Source organism: Neomonachus schauinslandi, chromosome 12, assembly GCF_002201575.2.
Source record: "Neomonachus schauinslandi chromosome 12, ASM220157v2, whole genome shotgun sequence".
NCBI classification, from domain to species: Eukaryota; Metazoa; Chordata; class Mammalia; order Carnivora; family Phocidae; genus Neomonachus; species Neomonachus schauinslandi.
Window position 1 is genome coordinate 68,839,192 of NC_058414.1, and position 23,315 is coordinate 68,862,506.

At 39.3% G+C, this 23,315-nt stretch overlaps 1 protein-coding gene across 1 annotated transcript in view; it reads right to left on the reverse strand.

The window, feature by feature from the left end:
• Positions 1–23,315, reverse strand: part of DOCK4 (dedicator of cytokinesis 4) — a 426,479-nt gene that overhangs the window by 99,774 nt on the left and 303,390 nt on the right. Inside the window, exons 24-25 of the mRNA XM_044920179.1 lie at positions 14,558–14,685; positions 12,246–12,380 (exon numbers count right to left, since the gene is read on the reverse strand). Coding sequence (XP_044776114.1) covers positions 12,246–12,380; positions 14,558–14,685 — 263 coding nt within the window. The remainder of the gene's footprint in view (positions 1–12,245; positions 12,381–14,557; positions 14,686–23,315) is intronic.

Below are 23,315 nucleotides of genomic sequence, written 5' to 3' on the forward strand. Positions count from 1 at the left end.
TGAAGTCTTTTAAATCTAAAGTAACAATATTATAGTCCAAATTTCTCCCTGTGATGGCCATTTACTTGGTATATATGCATTTCCAAATTAGGAGATTTTTTTGTCTGTTTGTTTGACTTGTGTGGAAGCTTTTCACTAGGAAACTAACTTCACACACTTAAAGGAGGTAAGGCAATTTACTGAGCATTTACTCTACCTTAATTCATTATGTCATTTGAACCTCATTATCAGTGCTATGAGGTAGGGGGTATAATATTTACTTAAAGACAATAAATTGTACGTTCAGTGGGCTAAAAAACTTGCCCGAAGTTACATCACTAAAAAGTAGACGAGCTGAAGTTATCTATATGTGTTTCTGACTCCAAAGCTCTTCCTGTACCTCTTGCTCCATTTGTGAATTTAAACAATCTCCTCCAACTCATCTGAGTTCTGGTCTGCTGATGGGCAGGGTATAGAGAAAGCCATATATTACAATGTTGGTTTCAAACTCCTTTTAAAAATAGCTTAATTGTGATCCTTTTCTGTTTGGGTGCCAAGTGATTGCCTCCTAAAAAATCCATTCTTAAAAATTAATAATGAAAAAAAGAGCATCCATAGATTTGAAGACCTATGAAATCACTGCACTTGCTTGCATTTCCCAAACTACATCTAATTTAAAATAGTTATGCTCTAATGCAACATTTTTTGCTCAGCAAAAATATTTATCTACTTTTAATGGGAACAATAACATTTAAAACAATATGAACACAACAGGAGAAGCAATCAGTGGTAACTGATGGTAAATTTACAAAAATGTACTTTAATTGGGAATTGGTGGGGGTTGTTTTTTTTTGTTTGTTTTGTTTTGTTTTTTTTGCACTTACGTGTAAAGAGGCTATAAACTCACGTGTAAAATCAGGAATTGAAAGCTTTCATAATTGGGATTTTCTAACAGAGGCAGCTAAGTCAGGAAAGTCAAATGTATCCCTTCCAGCTGCCAAGGAAGGTCTGGAGATGCTACCTAATCACCAGGTCAGGGTAACCAAAGATGCAGGTTGGCTTCTTGCATAAGGATAAACATTTGTAACACACAAGTATGGCAAATAATTATTTCCGCACACTTAGTGGGACAAATATTTAAGAAACTAACAAGTAAGGGCTAGCAGAAATCTATCTTCTAAGCTCAACATAATACTTTGTTAACGAACAAAGAAACTCTTGGTACTTAACACTAGCTATGGAAAATTTAAGGGCACAATGATTCATATTTTAGTGCATGTGTGTGAGGAAACAATCCAAGGCTAGGAAAATAATAAGCCAAAAGGAATGAGAGAATAGCACCTGGTGCTCACACAAGACTGGGAATAATATCTTTTTTCCACCAGCAAGACTGGAAAAACCTTGCCATATCACGGGATCAGAATACTAAAAAAGACCTTTTCTCAGTAACAGGGAAAAATTACACCTAGAATAAATGCTGCTCTGATCCTACCTAAGGAAGTTCATAAGCAAGATATGAAACAAATAGTTCCTAAGAAATTTAACCTCATTCCGAACAAAGTTCAAAGATATTTCTAGGAATTTAAAAAATTTATTTTCAACAGCATAATATCCACGATGTCTGGCATTCAATAAAAAATTACCAGGCATATGAAGAAGCTGGAAAAAATAATGATGCAAATGAGGAGAAAAAAATATCAATAAAAACAGACCCAGAAATGACATAAATAAACAAAATTAGCAGTAAAAGACATTAAAATAGCTATTATTACCATAGTCTATATATTCAGGAAGCTGTAAGAAAGTTTGAACATGTTAATTTCAGACATGAAAGAAAGCAAAAGACCTAAATTGAGATGAAGACTATTATGTGTGAGATGAAAATTTACTTAATAGAACTAATGGCAGATTAGACATCTGCAGAAGACAAGATTACTGAACTTGGAGACAGTAGAAACTCTCCAAAATTAAATTAAAAAAAAAAAAAGGAAATAAAAGAAAAAGCATCAGTGAACTATAGAACAACTTCAAGTAGCAGAATATATATGTAATTGGAGATCTCAAAGAGGAGGAGGGCACAGAAAAAGTAATTGAAAAAATAAGGGGAAAAATTTCAGATTCTCTGAAAACTATAAACTTAGGTATTAAAAAATTTCAACAATTCCTAAGCACAAGAAACATGAAAAAAATACACAAAGGTGCATTATAATAACATAGCCAGAGATAAAGAGAAAATATTAACAACAGTCAGTGAAAAAAAGACACATTACATACAGAGGAACAAAGGTAAGGATGAGATATATCTCATTAGAAATAATATAAGCTAGGGGCTCCTGGGTGGCTCAGTCGTTAAGCATCTGCCTTCAGCTCAGGTCATGATCCCAGGGTCCTGGGATCGAGCCCCACATTGGGCTCCCTGCTCCGCGGGAAGCCTACTTCTCCCTCTCCCACTCCCCCTGCTTGTGTTCCCTCTCTCACTGTGTCTCTCTCTGTCAAATAAATAAATAAAATCTTTAAAAAAAAAGAAATATTATAAGCTAGAAAACCATGGAGCAACACCTTTACACTACTGAAAGAGCAAAAACAACTATCAATCAAGACTGTGTTACCCAGCAAAAATCTTTCAAAAAGAAAGACAAAATACTTTTCAGACATTCCAAAGCTTAAACAGTACACCACTTCTATTCAACATTATACTGAAGGTTCTTGCCAGTGCAATAAAACAAGAAAAAATAATAAAGGAATATACATTGGAAAGGAATAAAAAAACTCTATTCACAGACAATATATTTGTGTACATAGAAAATGCTATCAAATCTATAATGAGCTACTAAACTACTTAAGTGAATTAATCAATGTCTCAGAATATAAGATCAATGTACCAAAATCAATTTTACTTCTACAGATGAGAAATAGTCATCGGAAACTGAAATTTACAATACCATAATTTATAATACCACTGAAACATGGAAGTACTTAGTGATATATACGACAAAAGATCTGCACACTGAAAATCATAAAACACTGATGAGAATAATTAAAGAAGACCTAAATAAACAGAATACTATGTTCACAGATTAGGAGATTTAATACTGTTAAGATGTCAATTCTCCTCAAATTGATAAACAGATTCAGGGTAATCCCAATCAATATCACATCAGGCCTTTTGTGGGGTAGAAAGTGACAAGCTGATTTTAAAATTCATATGGAAATGTAAAGGACTTAAAATAGTGAAAACAGGGGCGCCTGGGTGGCTCAGTCGTTAAGCGTCTGCCTTCGCTCAGGTCATGATCCCGGGTCCTGGGATTGAGCCCCGCATCGGGCTCCCTGTTCAGTGGAAAGCCTGCTTCTCCCTCTCCCACTCCCCCTGCTTGTGTTCCCTCTCTCGCTGTGTCTCTGTCAAATAAATAAATAAAATCTTTAAAAAAAAAAAAAGAAATAGTCAAAACACTGTTCAAAAAGAATAAAGTTGAAGGACTTATACTATGTGACTTCAAGACTTATTATAAAGTTCTGGTGGTCAAGATATTGTGTTATTGGTGTCAAAACAGAAAAAAATAGATAAATAGAACAGAAAAGCCCAAACCAAAAACAACCCAAATGTCCACCAAAGGGTGAACGAATAAAGAAACCATAGTATATCCATATAATGTAACACTATTCAGCATTAAGAAAGAATGAACTATTGATACACACAACAACAATGAAGAAACTCAAATAATTATACTGAGGGAAAGAAGTCAAAATGTCACCACCCCCCATCAAAAAAAAAACCTAATAGTAACTATGTACTGTATGATTCCATTCATATAAAATTCTAGAAATGCAAACTTACCTGTAGTAACAGAAAGCAGGTCAGTGGTTGCCTGGGGATGAGGTAGTATGGGGGGGCAGGAGGGAGAAAAGAGAGTGGGGCACAAGCAAACTTTTGAGAGTGATGGACATGTTATTTATCTTGATTGCGATGATGGTTCACAGATATACACAGATGTCAAAACTTACCAGCTGTATACTTTAAATATGTACAATTTTTTGAATGTCAACTACATCTTACTAAAGCTTAAAAAAGGCATTATGACAACATTTATGGAATGGAACTATGTGTAAGTTATAGTATTTTTGATTATACTATCAAATTCATTCCTTGTTGGGTGGACACTATTAACTTCATTTTACAGTAAGATCTGTTAAGGTTGTTATTTATCCCAGGTTTCACAGTTAGAAAATGGTGAAGCTGGGATGTGAAGCCAGGTATCTCTGGTTCTTCTACCTACTGCTCAGACTGATTTGATTTTATAGAGGAAATATACCTGAGTTTGAGGTCATAATTCAAATATAAATAGGTATATAAAAATCTATGAGTTGATAACCAATGTCTGACTTTTTAACCTCTCTATTAAATCTCAACTTAAAAACGCAAATCTACTTAGTAGAAACCCATTTCATTTCTCATCTCTTAGTTCTTCTACATCCTAGCTACACTATCTCTAATATAGCTACTATCTTAATATTCTTAAAATGTTTATTCCTAAAACATACCATCCTGTGAATAGTGACATACCTTGAAGTAAGAAGAATTACATATTATTGCAATAATTTTAGTAATAAGAAGAAAAGTTATTTAAAAAATAGACTTTCGTTACATATTTATAGTCAGTGTACATAGGAAAACTTCTTTGAATCCAGATTACTATCCATATTTGTCACATGTGGTGTAGACTGCAAACAACTTATCCTGCTATCTAATCTTTGGCACATTTATGATGTGTTGTTAATCCGAACATCTACTCTGCAATGTCATTTTATGTATTCACTTAATCTATTTAGGAACTCTAAGCACATTTAACCTGTTTAAGAAGCCTAGATATCCACTGGCCATAGCAACATTTTTCTAGGTATATCTCCTAAGGCAAGGAAACAAAAGCAAAAATAAACCAGTGGGACTATATCAAAATAAAAAGCTTTTGCACAGCAAAGGAAACCCTTAACAAAACAAAAAGATGACCTACTGAATGGAAGAAAATATTTGCAAATGATATATCCAATAAAGCATTAATATCCAAAATATATAAATAACAACACAACTCAACACCAAAAAACCCAAACAATATGATTTAAAAACAGGCAGAGAACCCGAATAAACATTTTTCCAAAGAAGACATACAGATGGCCAACAGGCACACAAAAAGAGGCTCAATATTACTCATCCTTAGGAAAATGTAAATCAAAACCACAATGAAGTATCACCTCACACTTGTCTGAAAGGCTAAAATAAAAAAGAGAAGAAACAACAAGTGTTGGAGAGGATGTGGGGAAAAAAAAGGAATCCTCAATGCACTGTTGGTGGAAATGTAAATTGGTACAGCCACTGTGGAAAAGAGTATGGAGGTTCCTCAAAAAAACTAAAAATAGAAATACCGTATGATCCAATAATTCCACTATTGGGTATTTACCCAAAGAAAACAAAAACACTAACTCAAAAGGATATATATACCCCTGTGTTTATTGCAGCATTATCTACAATTTAAAATAGTTAAGACACAGAAGCAACCTGCATGTCTATCAACTGACAAATGGATAAGGAAAATGTGGTATATATACATAATGGAATATTATGCAATCATAAGAAAGGATGGGATCATGCTATTTGAGACAACACGGATGGACCTCGAGGGTATTATGCTAAGTGAAAAAAGTCAGACTAAGAAAGAGAAATATCATATGATTCCAATCACAAATAGAATCTTAAAAAAAATGAATAAACACACAAAAAGCAGAATCAGACCTATAAGTACAGAACTGATGGTTGCCAGAGGGGAGGGGAGTGAAAGGTTGGGCAAAATGGGTGAAGGAGAGAGGGAAATACAGGCCTCTGCTTATGGTACGAGTAAATCACAGGAATAAAAGCAGAGCATAAGGAGTAGAGTCAGTGATACTTTAATAGAAATGCAATAAGGTAAGTACACCTGGGGTGAACACAGCATAAGGTATAAACTTGTCTAATCACTAAGTTGTACACCTCAAACTAATATAACATTGTGTGTCAACCATATTCCAAAAAAAAAGAGGCTTAGATGTCCAATATTTTACTAAAATATTTTTCATCTATAATGCAATTTTTGTTTGTTTTTAAAATATTTTAAGTGTCCAAGGGTGCCTGGGTGGCTCAGCTGGTTGGGCGTCTATCTTTTGGCTCAGGTCATGATCTCAGGGTCCTGGGATTGAGCCCCACGTCTGGATCCCTGCTCAGCGGGCAGTCAGCTTCTTCCTCTCCCTCTGCCCTTACCCGGCTTGTGCTAAACACAATCTTAAAAAAAACTTTAAGAAACCCCAAGACTCAACAATTTGTTGAAAAGAATAAATGAAAACCATTCTTGGCCAAGATTAGCTTTGTTTCAGTGTGGGAGTTATCTACATATACATTGCCTTTAAAACATTATGTGTTTCAGTGGCTTGCATCCATTTTATGTATACATTGAGTATAGTGGGCATTTCTAACAATAATTGTGAATAACAAGATATTACATGGCTACAACAACGGCCCTCACGAAACCTTCTGTTATACACATGCACTATTTTTTCCAGAAATTTCTTACAGAATTCTGTATCCCTTCTCCCCCTCAACCAGAAGCCCCCAGTGCATGAAAAGTTTAGACAAGTGTATCTTTCTTAGACATGGCCTATGTTGAGTTGAGTCACCTGCACCATAAATGGTGCTAAACCAAATTATGGTCAAAGAAAGAAGCATTTATAAATTGTAAGGAACTCTGCAGTCCGATTAGTTGAGGGTGTGAGCAAACAGCTATATACGCTGCTGTATTAACTCTGCTTCTGCGTACAATTAGGTTTTTGAAAGGAACCGATAACAATGGTGTTTTTTCTTCTTTCTAGCGAGAGCATTTTAAAGTTTAAAGAACAGTTGGTAAAGGAACAAAAAGTACAATCCCTTTAAATAGTAAAAATAAGGCTATTTTTTTTATTTAGAATTATGTTGCAAAATATTATTTATTTTGTTATTTAGAATTATGATGCAGCGGAAGCCAGTCCTCCTGTTAGCATTATGGGGAGGCACGGTGACAGCCATGGGACCCGCAAGAGAACTGAACACTTCGCCATGATGCACTGTGGGAACTGCTTTCACCCACAGGACGTCCACTTATTGTGGGCACTTTTTCTGCAAAGACTGCAAAGTGTTCGGGCGCCTGGGTGGCTCAGTTGGTTAAGCGACTGCTTTCGGCTCAGGTCATGATCCTGGAGTCCCTGGATCGAGTCCCGCATCAGGCTCCCTGCTCGGTGGGGAGTCTGCTTCTCCCTCTGACCCTCCCCCCTCTCATGCTCTCTCTCACTCTCTCTCTCTCAAATAAATAAATAAAATCTTTTAAAAAAAAAAAAAGACTGCAAAGTGTTCAATGTTGTAATGTTTAATGCAAAGTAAAGACCTCCTATTATTCAGAGAGCCTGTTCTCCATGAAAAAATGGTAAAGAAATTAAGTCTTCAGTGCCCACAGAGGACTGACTCTGTGAATGACCAGCTCATGCTCCTCACCATAGAATTAGTTATAACAACAGTATAAGTATTCAGCAATCATGTGACCATTACACTACTACTGTGTAATAAACACTACTGTGACTATTGTTGCTACTATAATAATTACTAAAATAAACTGATACTGTTTAAACCCTTACAGATGTGATGAAATCCTCACAGTAACTTTGAGAGAGGTCCAATTATTTTCTGTCTTATTTTTTTATTTTTATTTTTTAAAGATTTTATTTATTTATTTGAGAGATCGAGAGAGCGCACAGAGGGAGAGGAAGAGGGAGAAGCAGGTTCCCCGCTGAGCAGAGAGCCCGCTGCCTGGATCCCAGGACTCTGGGATCATGACCTGAGCCGAAGGCAGATGCTCAACCAACTGAGCCACCCAGGCGCCCCTATTTTCTGTTTTAAAGACAAAGGAACAGAAGCTTAGAGATATTCGTAAATTGCCCAAGAGCATGCAGATAATGAAGTGGCAAAGTAGGATTCAAAGCAGATCTGCTTGAGTACCCTGAAAAAAATGTCTTACAGCATAAAACCAAAGGAGCCAAGTAATTCAAGTGCATGTGTGCCAGCAAATTTCAATCTACATACCTTGTGAGAGTTTGGTTTTTCGCAAAACGGGGGGAGGTACAACACGGCTATGCTGGGGAAAGTTCCTCTTTACGTGATTTTCCTAAAATTTAGAACAACGGATGAACACCCTGCCTGCCTTACCCCCAACTTCATCTGCAAACCCGATTCAATGCCTTCGAGTCTCTTCCTTTGCACTGATTATTGTATTGTGAAGGCCTAAAGGCCGTGCATACCCCAGAGAGATTTGTCATTGACTCTGCTTCTGGATACAAAGCAGTCTGAAAAAGTGTTTTAGCTTCTGACCTCAAGCAGTCTTTATCCAGAGCCAGCATTTGTTCTGAGGTTTGCTGGGCTATTATAATTTTAAAACTGTGTTAGAACTCTATTGCCAGGAAACAGTTAAAATGTCACCATCAAAACCATAATGAAGGAGAACTTTCTTTTGCCTTGGAGAAGATGGAGTAGATACACTTTTACCTATTCCTCCTGCTAAGTACTACTTTACAAACCTCGCTGTTACATAGAGAACAAACAGAAGAAGAGTCTGAAGATGGAGAAAAGAGAGCAGTCTGACCAGGGACCTTGGGACCTGAGGAAGGACATGGTACTGCGTGCTCTGGGTTTTCTTTCTGTTTCGGGTATCTCACACCTGGAGCTGAAGAAGCTGGCCAATTACACCAACAATTACAAACAACAAAAGTTTACTCTCTTTGGCCAAAGGATCAGATAAAGCGGTTTAGCAAGACAAAACTTTTAGTAATAACTGCTCTACTCCAGTTGAAGATCACAAAAAACTTTGGCCTCACCCACACCAAGTGGGGAGCTTAGACTTCCATGCTCACAAAGCTGTGCAGAGATGCCCTAATAACTTCCTTAGAGAAAGCCAAATCGGGAGCTGGTGATTTCATTGCCAAAGGTCAGTGTTAGTGAAGATAATATGGGGAACACGAACTTCGACCTCTGGCCATCATGAGTTAGCACCCTCCCTGCTTCCCTTGCCAAGTAGTATCACATAAAGCCAGCTAAAACAGAAGGTTTAAGTAAGATCCAGAGTCTTATAATAGAAAAATGTCCAGATTTCAATTACAAATCACTCATCATACCAAGAAACAGGAAGATCTCAAATTGAAAGAAAAAAGACAATTAATATATGTCAACATTGAGATAATAAAATGTTAGAATTCTCTGGCACAGCTTATGCAAAAATTAACTCAAAATGGTTCATAGACTTAAATGTTAAATATAAAACTCTAAAACTTTTAGGAAAAAAATCCTAGGAGATAAACTTTAGGATACAAGGCTAGACAAAAGAGTTCTTAGATTTGACATCAAAAGCATGATCCATAAAAGGAAAAACTGATAGAGTGGACTTCATCAATATTAAAAACTTTTGCAAAAGACCTTGTTAAGAGGATGAGGAAACAAGCTATGGAAAGGGAGAAAGTATTTATAAACCACATACTCATAAAGGACTACTATCTAGAATATATAAAGAACCATGAAAATTCAACAGTAAATAGCAATTCAGGTAGAAAATCGGAAAAACATGAAGAGACATTCCACCGAAGAGGATATATTGGTGACAAACAAGTATATGAAAAGATGTTCAGCATCATTAGCCATTAGGAAAATGCCAACTAAAATCACAATAAGATATTACTACCTATGTAACAGAATACACCCCCCCCAACAACAAAAAAATGACAACACCAAATGCTGAAGAGGGTAGTGAGAAATTGGATCATTCATACATTGTGAACATGAGAATGTAAAGTTATACAGCCACTATGGAAAACAGTTTGCCAGTTTCTTTAAAAACTAAACATGCAGTGACTCCTGGGTGGCTCAGTCAGGTAAGCATCTGCCTTTGGCTCAGGTCATGATCTCAGGGTCCTGGGATCGAGCATTATGGGGCTCCCTGCTCAGTGGGTAGTCTGCTTCTCCCTCTGCGCCTCTCCCCGCTCACGTGTGCTCACTCTCTCTCTCTCTCTCAAATAAATAAAATCTTAAAAAAAAAAAACACGCAACTACCATACAATCCAACAACCACACTCCTAGGAATTTATCCTAGAGAAGTGAAGACTTAGGCTTACATAAAAACTGGCACAGAAACATTTATAGCAGCTTTGTTCATAATAGCCAAAATCTGGATACAACCCAGGTGGCCTTCAATGCGTGATGGTTAAACACACTGTGGTACATCCACAACATGGAAACTACTGAGCAATAAAAAAGAATAAGATATATAAATATATGTAATAACTTGGATGAATCTCCAGAGAATTATTCTGAGTTAAAGAAGAAAAGCTTATTACAAAAGGTTATCTACTGTATGATTTCATTTCTATAACATGCTTGAAATGACAAAATTATAAAAATGGAGAAGAGATTTGTGATTATCAGGGTTAAGGAGGAGGTGGAGATGGAAAGGAAATGGGTTTGACTATAAACACAGCATGGGGGATCCTTGGGGCGATGGAAATATTCTGTCTTGACTGTATTAATGTCAGTATCCTAGTTGTGATATTGTCCTATAGTTCTGTAAGATCTTACCATTGTGGAAACTGGGTAAAAGCTGTTCTTACAACTCTGTAATAATTCTTACAACTGCATGTGACTCTATAATTATCACAAAATAAAAAGTTTAATTAAAAAAACATGAGAAAAAAACAAAATAAAAAAAATTCAACATAAAAAACCCCAAACCTTCAAATCCATAATGAACCCCAACAATGTTGTTGTATTAAGCAACAACATGTTTTGAGCATTTACTTTGGACCAAGTAGTGCACTAAATACAAGAAGCCAACCCCAAGATGTAGGTACCACTTTTCACATGAAATTGAGAAATCTATCGTTTGCTCCTCTTTTCTTTAAATGAGGCAGTATGGCTATTCCATGTATTAGGAAGTTTTTTATACTATCTTTAACTTAGTTTGTTAAAAGAAAGAGTTTAACTTTATTTCCTCAGGTGAATCTCAGCTCTGAAAGCAGAGAAAATAAAATTCAACACAATTGTTTCTCCTGGAACAGTCAGGAGAACTTGGTAGGAGAGTCAGGGCAGACTCTTTATTTTTTTTAAGTAAAAGTAAAAATTATTTTCATCAGGGGCTAGGCAAACATTCTTCTTTTTTTTTTTAAGATTTTATTTATTTATTTGACAGAGAGAGACAGAACGAGAGGGAACACAAGCAGGGGGAGTGGGAGAGGGAGAAGCAGACTCCCCACTGAGCAGGAAGCCTGATGTGGGGCTCAATCCCAGGACCCCGGGATCATGACCTGAGCTGAAGACAGATGCTTAACGACTGAGCACCCAGGCGCCCCATAGGCAAACATTCTTAAGACAAAGGTTCTATTGTGGATGATTTATAATGAGAATGGCAGAAGCTGACATTTTTGTAAATATATGAAAAGTACAGCATCTACTGCCATTTCTGATATTTGGAAGAATATGCTTAATCAGATCTAAAAAAACAAATTCTTGGTCAACTGAATGTGAGTTTTAAATAGAATCCATCCATCCGTCCATCCATCCATCTCTCTCTATAGACAAATACACACACATAAAAATATATACACATACATAAACTATCAGATACATTATTTCTTAATTTTTTATAAATCATGTTATATTACGCTCATAAAATAGTGGAGCTTGAAGGTTACTTAGAAACTACCATGTCAAACTTTCTCATTTCATAGCTAAGGAAACTGAAGCCTCCCCAAATTAAGATCCTTGCCATTCACAGTGAGAAATCCAGAATTAGAACTCAGAACACCTGACTCCTGTTTCTCTATTTCATTATTCTTATTTCCTCAAGCAATCTGATGGATAAAAAGAGAATGAAAAGTTATCATGAGGACTAGGGACACAGAATCATGGGCTAATTTAAACTGGGCAAAGTGAGAGCTAATAACAAATTTGGCTTTCTGAAATTAAACTATCTTAATCCAAGATCTTTTAACAAACAGTGTTTTTTATCTTCATTCCCTAGTAAAATGTAAGTAACTCCATGTGTATTTGAAATACATATGGGTCACTCTCCCAAGGCCAGATTTCCCAGCTTCCTACAGCAACCCACCCTCAAAGTGACCGAAGCTTTCACAAGCACAACTATGCTCTGTTCCATGTGCCATTTGCTTTATGATCTTACAGTGACATCCTGGAATTGGAGCCTCATGGCAGAGCCGGACGGCTGAGGTCGACTGGTGATCTCCAATATGGTTCTCAGCAGGATGTCCAGCAGGCTGGCCACTATCACATCTATTTCCTCCAACACAGATTTCTCCTTAAGAGAAAAAAAATAAGGAGTTCAGGAAATGGTGGCTTAATATAGGTATTAATCTCTCTTTAATGGAAAAGGGGGGAAAAAGCCTCACATTTCCAAATACAGAATAAAAAAGTCAGAGGATTCAAGAACTTGACAGAACTGGACCTCACCTACGTCACCTAAGTAAATGACCTTCTTTTACAGAAAACAAAGGCACAGAGAAGTTCACAGCTTACCCAAGAGTACCCAGCGAGGCTATGCTGTGGCTACTGGACATACAAATGAAAAGGTGGGGTGACATCCTAGAAAGCACAGCAGATGAATTCAGAGCATCAGCTATGCACAGACCCGGTGTGTGCTGGGGCCCAGGCAGTTGGCCTCTCTGAGTCGGATTCCTCACTGAAAGCCCTTCCTGGTTCCCAAAGTCCTTAGTTCTTCTGATTTCAGCTTGTGCTTACATATACTCTTCCCATCACTTGAGTTGCAAAGGTCATTTTCCAAAACTCTCTTTTAAGTGCAAACGACTATTCCTATAAAAATGATTTTTAGGAAATCCTCCATGTAAGATGAGCAAACAGCATTCAGTGTAGATGAACACCATGAGCTCCAGACTGGATCTAAGGTCAGTGGCCGTGGTGGGTAACTGCTTCCCCAAAGCAAAATTAATACTTGTAGCCAAGTCCCCAGGACTTGAGAGAGAAACCCAAATTGCTCTGCACAGACTGAATGTAGTAGAGTTGGATTCTTATTATGCCTGCACAAGACAAAACTCTGTGTCCAAAGGCTCCTTACCAAGGAGATGGCCGTTCCAAAAAAGAACCAGCCAAACAAACAAAAACTTTTACAAAGTGTGAGTTTGAAACCGCTTTTTGGCCAGGGTTTCATGATAAACTTTCTTACACTTGCAAGAAAACTACCATGGTTTCCCCCGCAGAGCAGAGTTTCTGTTTTGAGTTCATTATCAGGTAAGTCCAAAAGCTGACTGTAACTTCCAAACTGAAATAGACAGGAGAAATTTTTAAAAAGTCTTTTCCACTACTGTTGACAGTCGTTTTCAGTTTTCTGCAGTGAACCATCTCACTTAGCAGAATTACACAGGAAAGTTTTAAAGCAAAACTAACATTTCCCCCCTGTCATCACTCTTCTCCCCAGGCCCAGCCCAACTCTGAGGCCTGGCATCCTGGGGATGTGTTAAAATCAGTCGTCCCTCCCTGGGCAGGTCTCTCTTATTACATTTCTACACACAGAGCTTCTGACCTTTTCCTCTCAAGTACCAACTCTGTTTCCAGTGCTGGGGCCCTCTCTCCATTCCTTCCACTGGGGTTCCACGCCAGCTCAACGCTGAGCCCTTCAGAAGGTGATCATAAGTAAGAGCGACAAACATGGGGAAACTGTAGCCGAGTAGTAGCAGGGAGGCAGAGAAACAAGAGTCCCAGCACTGCACTGGACCAGCTGTCGAAGACGAGTATAATGCCAACTCACAGCTGCAAACTGACAGAACGAGAACAGGACGTCCTTCACGTGTGAATTTCACATGAGTCCCGAGAGCTGTGGACATGAATACTCAAAGAGTTGTCCCCATTTCTAAGTAAGCATGTGATTTTTCTCTATTTGCCCTGCATCCTCTAATGAGACTGTGCTGTAGCAAGAGTCAGGTATATCCACAGGAATTCCCGAATCCTTAACAATTTAGTGATTACTGTTGTGGCTGAGTAATGACTATAGTGCAAGATACGCTCCTTGTCTCCTGGGGCTTTCCTCTGCTTCCACAATTTCTGCAGGGCAGGGCCCAAGGGCCATGGCCAAGTTCTGAGCATCACCACGCAGCCTTCCACAGAATGGGTCCAAAAAGACTTCACTTTGCAGGCAGTAATTTATTCTTGCCACAGAGTATTCATCATATCAAGATTAAAGACACATGTGGGAGGCTTTGAGATTTCTAATTTTTCTCACTGGGTATTCAGTTCTTTCTTGAAATACAAGTTTAGGAAACCCAGGTTATTTGGGGTTATAGCAATCTTACAAGGTTAAAAAAAAGTGATTTCAGAGGAAAAGCAAAATGTCCAACCCAGCTGGAAGTAAAAAGGAGAGTCTCAGAGGGTTACTCTTCAGTGTGGTTTCTCTGAAGACTTTAACATTTTTATTTCCAGAAGCCATTTGATGGGAACTACATACTATGACCTGTATTTACTTACTGAGCTATTTTTCTTGATGAGACAAAATACGTTGCTAAGGATACGTGCGCACATGATCAGGTCCTTCTGTTCTTGCAGGTGCATGTGGAGGTGATGTAACACGACAGGCAAGAGAATGTACCTGGAATCTGGAGAGAGAAGAAGCGTTAGTGTCACATCTGGGCAGTTCAAGCCAACCTCGTCCAAATCCTTACCTATTCTTTAATTGTAATTGTTAAATGACTAACACAGAGAGATAAAAGGTACATGACTGATGTTGAAAAACAGTGGTTCCTTTCCTCAATCCATGATTCCTGCACTCAAGAGGCCTTTGATTCTTGTGCTGAAATAGGTTATTTTTTTAATTGTTGTTTTACCTCCAAATATCTACATGGCATGCTTATCTGACCATTTTCTGATTTTTCATTGAGATTGACCATCTACTGACTTCTTATTATAGTAGGTGAGAATTTAGTTTTTTTACCCTCTTTTCTTCTCCCCAGTCTCAAAAAAAAAAAAAAATCTATCCATCTATCCTCTCACAAATTCTGGCTAAATTAACATTTTCTATTTGCTATCATTCTGATTTCCACTGCTTTGCACATGACCCCCCCCCCCCCCCCCCCGTTTTTGCTTCACTTTGGTTTATCTGTCTTTGAAAGCTTTCAGGAAATTATTCCTGGTAATTCAAAATTGCCTGATTGTGTACCTTGCCTTGGCCCTTGAAACCTATAAAATCATGTCCTTCAGCTCTGAGAACTTGCTTGCCTTGAAATACCTGTAGGATTATTTCCTTCTCTCTAGTTTTTCTGTCCTCTGTCTGGAACTCTGACTATATTTACATCATGAATGTCTTAAGTTATCTTCTTTTCTTGAGTATTTTTTCATCCTTTTGTCCAACCTCCTTATCTTCCAACTCTTCAACTTTCTTATTTCTGCTAATGCATGTTTAATCTCCAAGAGTTCTTTCCTATTTCCAAGGCTGGTGTCACAGGTCTGTGCCCCCTGCGCCATCACACAAGTGCCTGTGCTCAGAAGGGCTCTACCCCTGGTTTCATGCTCTGTGCTCCCAGCATGAAATCCCCAAAACTTTTCAAAGAAGAGGTATTGTATTTTCATTATGCAGCCACTTCTGTTTATTTCTTGAGTGATATTCTTTTATACCACGCTTCATGGATTTTTTTCTCTCTGGGTTAGTCAGAGACAGTTTTGTGATTTTTTTTCTCCTTGAATTACCTTTTTCTTTTTTTAAAGATTTTATTTATTTATTTGACAGAAAGAGAGAGAGAACAAGCAGGGGAAGTGGTAGGCAGACACAGAGGGAGAAGCAGGCTTCCCGCTGAGCAGGGAGCCCGATGTGGGGCTCGATCCCAGGACCCTGGGATCATGACCTGAGCTGAAGGCAGACGCTTAATGACTGAGCCACCCAGGCACCCCTTGAATTATCTTTTTCTTTCAAGTTCTTCTTTCAAGTGTTTCTTCATTTTGGCCTCTGCTTTCACATTAAAGGTATTTCTACAAGTATCTGGTGATTGTTGGTTGTCTGTCTTTACAAGCAAGGTACTAAAATGCTAACTGGGGAAAAAAACCACAACTGTGCTCCTCAGAAAGCTTATGAACTAGTGAAGCTTCACAGCAGGGAGGGAAGGCATCCAGATGATCCAGATGTTTCATCAGGGGACCCCAAAAATTCAGAATCTGAGATGTCTTTTTTTTTTTTTTAATGTTATGACCCAGATGTCTTTTTTTGGGGCTGGTCACTTTCTCTACAGATTGGAATGTGGCAATCTCCTCTCTGGAAACCATCATCTTTTAGTCATTTGAAATCAAGAAAGGAAGGGGCAGGTAGGGGTCTCTTTGTTTAACTGTGAGGCCCCATTTATGGTGTGGATCCTGTTCTCAAATTTAGCAGTGTCTGATCTCCTGAATCTATTCATATCTCATTTACTTTCTTTAGAGAGTGAACGTCCCATTTTTGGATTAATTAGAGAAGGAGGCAGGGTCAGGGTACTAACTATTCCTTCTAAGGATTTTTTTTATCCAATTTTCATATTTCCAGCACCTTTAATCTTCAGATATCTGGTATTTTCTTTTTATTTTCATAATTTTTCTAAAGCTTATCTATCTTTTTTAGTAATCTCTATACCCAGTGTGGGGCTTGAACTCATGACCCTAAGATCAAGAGTTGCATGCTCTTCCAACTGAGCCAGCCAGGTGCCCCTGGATAACTGGCATCTTCCATTCCTGATCCTTTCTGAAACCACCCTGAGCCATCTGCAGTTCTGTGGAGTAAACGAGTTTGTTCCTTGGCTCTACTCCAACTCCACACACCTGTGTGTGTCAGCCTTCTCTTGTCTGCTGTCACCTGCCACTCAACTTGGTAAAAACTGTTGATATTTATGTGTTATCTCCTCTCCCATGCTCCTAAACTTGTGAGATTACACATTTTTTTTAAAAAAAATTCCTTTACCAACCATAGATACAAAAATGCTTTTTACAACTTCAGCAAATCAATTCTAGCAACATGTAAAATACATAGTACTTCATGATCAGAGACGCTTATCTTAAAAGCAAGGTTTGTTAAACATCTGCAAATCATACTTGCATACTTTCATCAGGTAAGAAAGCTAAATACAGTCCATTCTTGTTATTCATGCTAGGTAAGGTCTAACAAGACACTGGGAACAATGAAACAGCAAATAATGTATCATTTCTCCTAGAAGCAATATACATATAGATACAATACACATCCCACATTGATGACAGTATTAAATCCTAAGAACAACTCATCCGGTCAGATTCTACTTTCTTTATATTACAGAAGAGAAAGAGATGTTTAGAAGCGTTAGTGACTTGCCTGAGGCCACCCCACTAAGAGGGGCCACAGGTGGGATTCGAACTATGCAGTGGCCCCAGAGCTTGAGCTTCTTGCACTGTGCTGCACTGCCCCCTGCTGCTCCATCCTGTAGTTAACCCTGCGTGAGGGTGGGAAGGAAGGCAGAGCGTTGCCTTGTCTGATATCAGCTGGGAATGTGTGCACTGGGCTGCTCAAAGTTTTCACTGCTCTGTGCATGGCTGCGAATGAACGTGAGAGCGTCACAAGTATGATTCTGAGGTTACAAATACATTTTAGTACCTGAATCCATAAATAGTGAATTTTGACTGTACAAGTATCATTCCTCCATTACTGGAAGTCTTATATTGATCCCTACTTTGTCATTAAATAGGTATTTGAAATAGAAAGGTAACTGACTCATGCAGTATTTATTTCAATCTTTTGGAAAAGTAACAAGTAATTATGATTATCGTCCTGAGTGTTTGCTTTTCAACAGGATATCATAAGCACAAAATTACTGTCTATTGTGTGCCCATAATGGTCATGTTATTTGTGGATGTGCCCACTTGCAAATGCCCTAGCCCCTTTCCCTGATCTGCTTGGTTTTTTAAAAGATGTCAATTTAGATGGATTATTCTTGATTCATTAAAACCCATGTGTCTTATAAATAGTTGCATAAATTATAATTCAACTAGACTCACTCAAGAAAAAATGTACAGCTTAAATAACACTATACCTAATAAAGAAACCGAACTTGTAGTTAAGAACCTTTCCACAAGAAAAATGCCAGGCACACATGACGTCTATGAATTCTACAAAGTATTTATGGAAGAAATCACATCAAGTCTACAAAAATTCTCCCAGAAAATAGAACAGAGAACACAACTAACTCTTTTTATGAGGCCAGCATTATTGATGCCAAAATTAGTCAGATGTATTACAAGACAAGAAAACTATAGATTGCCATCTCTCATGAACACAAATGCAAAAATCCTTATAAAATTTTAGCAAAATAAATCTAGTTTTATATATATATATAAACATATATATATATATAAACATATATATATATAAACATGATAAACAGGGTTAATCATGAAGGCAGGTTTGGTATAACATTTTAAAGTCAATCAATCAATATTAATTCACCATATTAACAGATGTAGGAAAAAAAAACATGCAAAATTCAGCATCCATTCCTGATAAAAACTGTCAGAAAGCTAATAATAGAAGGTAATTTTCCCAAATTGATAACAAGCCTTAATGAAATGCCTACTTTTATTTTATTTTTATTTATTTATTATTTTTTTAAAGATTTTATTTATTTGAGAGAGAAAGAGCATGAGTGGGGGGTGGGATGGGGAGGGCAGAGGGAGAGGGAGAAACAGACTCCCTGCTGAGCAATGCCAAGGAAAGGCTCAATCCCGGGACCCTGGGATCATGACCTGAGCCGAAGGCAGACGCTTCACTGACTGAGCCACCCAGGTGCCCCTGAAATGCCTACCATTAGCTAACATAATACTTAATAGTGGAAGATTGAATGCTTTCTCTTTAAGATCAAAATGAAGGCAAGGATGGCCAACCTCACCAACTCAATTCAACACTGTAGTAGATTCCTAGCCAGTATAAGATACTTCCATAGGTAAAAGAATATATGATTCTGTATCCTAATAAAAATCATAGGAAATGCAAAATATTTGCAATTGGAAAAGTGCCATTATCAGTGTTCACATGACTTCTCTTATTGGTTTATCAACACGAGGGGGTTTGGCCTTAGGTTTAGCATTAAAACAAATCACACAAGGCACTGCCTTCTTCACTTCCGCCAACATAGATCATTAAAATCCGAACTTGTGAAATAATTCACTGCAGGCTTCCTTTAAACAGGAAGCCTGACCGGAAAACTTAAATACTCATTTATAAATCAATTACTTGACAAAAAGAACCAAGGAAAAGAATCTAAAAAATTACATGACAGTAGTCACTGCCTGGTGATGATTCATTAGGAAGGAAGATAAAGCTTATCTGATATGTTCCTGCAGCCAACTGATTTTGATTTCTAAAAATTCAATTTGCAACCAACTGTTAAGAGAATATCTCCTGCACAAAATGTAAGGTAGACAAATAATTCGTGTGTGGTGTGCATAAAAAGAAATGTATGACTACCTAAACAGATTTGCTTTTTCTCCATTATTAGGGCAATGTCAGCCAATGCAAATGATACAATCGGTGGGTAAATGCCAAACAAGCTGACTGGTTAAAATGCTAATTCTTACCTTTAAAAGGAAACACCTGGACTCATCAAGCAAGACCAAAGAAAAAAAAGAAAACCCACAGTTGGACAGGCACTAACTTTCCATACATTTAACAACAGAATCTGTTACACAGTTTGTCCTTGAAAGGGTCAACACACTCATATTCCACATCTCAGAGGAAGCTCACTGTATTATGTATCTCATTGAGTGTATAAAGGAGTGACTCTCATTTCCTTTTTATTTTGTCCATACACACTTGAGTAGGTAAAGCCCGCTCCCATCAGTAATTCTCAGTGGATGTGGGGCGAGGAAGGAGGAGAAGCAGCTGTGAAAAGCTGGCCGATTTCCTGCTTGGGGTTCACTGAAGGAAGTCATAGACTGGTCTTTACCTCCTCTACCAACAAAGACTTAGACAAGGATCCTGGAAGTCAGCATCGCTCCACAGAGGAGCAGGGTCAAGGAGTCCTGCGGTGCCATGCATGGGTGCCAGTCGCTGTCCACACCGTGGCACAGCATGGGCTGGACACTAGCAGGCCAACCACTGCCCCTGCTCCCAGACAGCCCAGGAGGGGGACATTATAAAGGCGGTGGGCAGCGACCAGCCAGAGGCAGAGCTGCTGGCTGCAAGAAGTAGCGACGTGACAGAACACCTGAATTCAGAGCTAGGTTGGGTCTTGGTGATCAAAGCCACAAGTAACCGAAATGCCAATGTCACAGACAGCAACAAAATGAGTCTTTCACACACTGGAGGACAGACAACCCTCAGAATGGAAAGGACAGCACACAGTGCAGGGGCTACGTTCTCCCGCAGACAATGTCAGGACCACAGAGTTATGACAGGAGAGGCCGAAGGATATCTCTCACCTGGATTTCATCTCACCCTGGATGCCTCCACCACGGGGAGCCCTTCCTAAAGCAAACTAGATGCTATGAACACTTGTTACCTTTATCCATTGTGCTCGGCTTCTGGTCTGGGCCTCCCACTGCCCAAGCTGTTCTGTTGTCATATTCACGCTCATCCTTTTCCAGTAAGATTTTTTTTTTATACACATCATTTATTTAATACCTGTTGCTGCTCAATCCTGATCCCGAATGCATGACCCACCACGTAGTATTCATTCATGAAACCTCTACTGAACACCTACCATGCACCAGGCACAGTTCTGGAAGCTGGAGAGATCCCTGTGATCAGAACAGATAAAGTCCCTGGCCTTGGAAGTCTTCCTTCTGGAGCAAGGGATGAAGACAGACCTTAAATGACTAAAACCCAATTCTTTATTCAGTTCCAGCCATGTTAGGTGTTCCAAGAAGCAAAAAACAAAACAAGCATGAGAGAGAGAGCTGAGTAATCAGGACAGAGAGGAGATGTCTGAGAAAATGAGAGTTAAACTGAGCCCAGCAGGGTGAAGGGGGATCATCTGGGATTGGAGAGGAGCAGGACAGCGTGGGTTCAAGCAGAGAGTGAAGCATTAAGAGACGGGATCAGGGAGGTGGGCAGGGTGAGGTCACGGGGCCTGAAAGATCAATTCTCTTTTGTGTCCTCAAAACAGAGCACAACCAGGGGATGTGAGCAAGGGAGTTGGGAGGGACATCATCTGGTGTGAGTTTCCGGACGGGAACTCTGGCTGCACAGATGGATGGGAGAAGGGAAAGGGAAGCAAGGATGGACAAGCCTGAGGGAGTGAGGGCAAGGCGGCAGTGTGGAATGGACCCGTGGCAGGCTGGGGGGTAAGGGGGTCCGCCAGATATGAGATGCCATGGAGGCCCAAGAGTAGTCTCAGGAGAAGAGATGAAGGGCAGAAGGGAGAAGAGGGTTTCCAGGACAGCTCTGAGCTTTCTCAGGCTTGGTGCTGCCATAGACTGAGACGGGAGGAGCTCGCTTGGAGGGATCAGAGGTTTGAGGGGCCTGTAAGTCATCTGTGTAGAGAAGCCAAGGACAGACGGCTACTCAGGTTTGGAGCCTTAGAGGAGAGATCTGGCCTAGAAATACAAATGTGAAAGTCGTGTCAGCACATGGGCCACAAACCCAGGTGAAGGAGGTGGGATGAACCCCAATTCTCATTCAGGCCTCCCTGCTGTGCAGCACCTCCTTCCCTTCCCAAATCACAACTGCTGCACTTTATCCAACCTAATTCCTTTCTCGAAGTCAGCTTTCATGGTAGACTAGCAGCAGACTGAGGGCAAGAACTAGATGTTTCCCTTGCTACAAACATCTCTAACATCATACCTGGCGTGGGTTCTGCCCCCAGTACACATTTGCTGAATGAATGAACACCACCACGAGTCTACTGGATATGAGGGGCAGCTGAAACAGAGATCCCTGTGTCTTCATGCTTCCACACGGCTAAAACAGGAGGAGAGTAGGATGCACATTCTCAGGGTCTGGCTTACAATGACTCCCTCTGCTGGTGCTCGCCCTGAGCCGCCAGGGGAATGCAGCTACTCCCAATCCTTCACCGTAAAGAGTGCAACTGTTCATGGAAATGAAACCAAGACACACATCCCGGCCCTGATTTCCCCTGAAAATCAGTGTCGGTGTGGATGAGCGACATGTAAGGAATGAGAAGATACAGCTTTCAACCGTTCCCCAGTAATGTGCTTGCTCATGCCCGTCAGTGTTGAAAAGTTCAGAAAAAAAGATAAGAAAACAGTTTAAATTGGGCCTTGACGTTTACATTTATTTTCACACAGATAAAACTTAGGGTCAACTATGATTTTGGTGATGCTTCCTCCCCAAACTCTATACTTCAGAACGACTCTATCTGCCATTGCCAAAGCGGTCTTCTCCAAAATTTAGACCCTTTCCTGGCCCTCAGGAAACAGGAAGAATAGAATTGTGAGGAGAAAGTGAAAATGAGTTGTTCAATTTTTACACTTTAAATATGTCTGCCTGGACCCCAGACGACTTAGACATCAAATATCGATCCACATAGATTCTAAATCTTAGCACTGGCCTTCAGGTTTGACCAGATGTCCTAAACTCTGACCCTGGGGCGTGACTAGGTTGTGGGGGGGGGTGGGGGCGCATGATTCTGCCTGGCTGTGGAATGGCTCCAGCCCTGAAGTTGCCCACGGACCCTCAACTCAACCTGGCTTCAATCTTCTTATGACTTTTGTCATTCCCTTCTTGTGGTGTTGACTATATGTGTCTCTCTGTCTTTTCTCTGTATTAATTTCTAATCTAAGCTCAACCAGGAGTATTCTATAGTCATGCTGGTGCCTAAGCATGCTTCCTCTGCCTTTTTTTTTCTCCTTGGAATTTTTGTCGGTTTTTATGCATCAACCTGACTGTGCCACGGGGTACCCAGATATTTGGTTAAACATTATCCTGGGTGTGTCTGTGAGAGCATTTCTGGATGAGATTAATATTGGAATTGGCAGCCTGAGTAAAGCAGATTGCCCCCCTCAAAATGGGTGGATCTCATCCAATGCACTCAAGGCCTGAATAGAACCAAAGGAGACAAAATGGAGAATTTGCTCTCTCTGCCTCTCTTTGAGCAGACATCAGTCTTCTGCCTTCTCAGACCTGGACTGGAACTTTTCACCACTGACTCTCTCAGGTCTCCAGCTGACCAACTGCAGATGTTAGGAATTCTCAGCCTCCATCATCACTTGAGCTCATTCCTCATAAGAAATCTTGTACACACACACACACACACACACACACACACACACACACACACACACA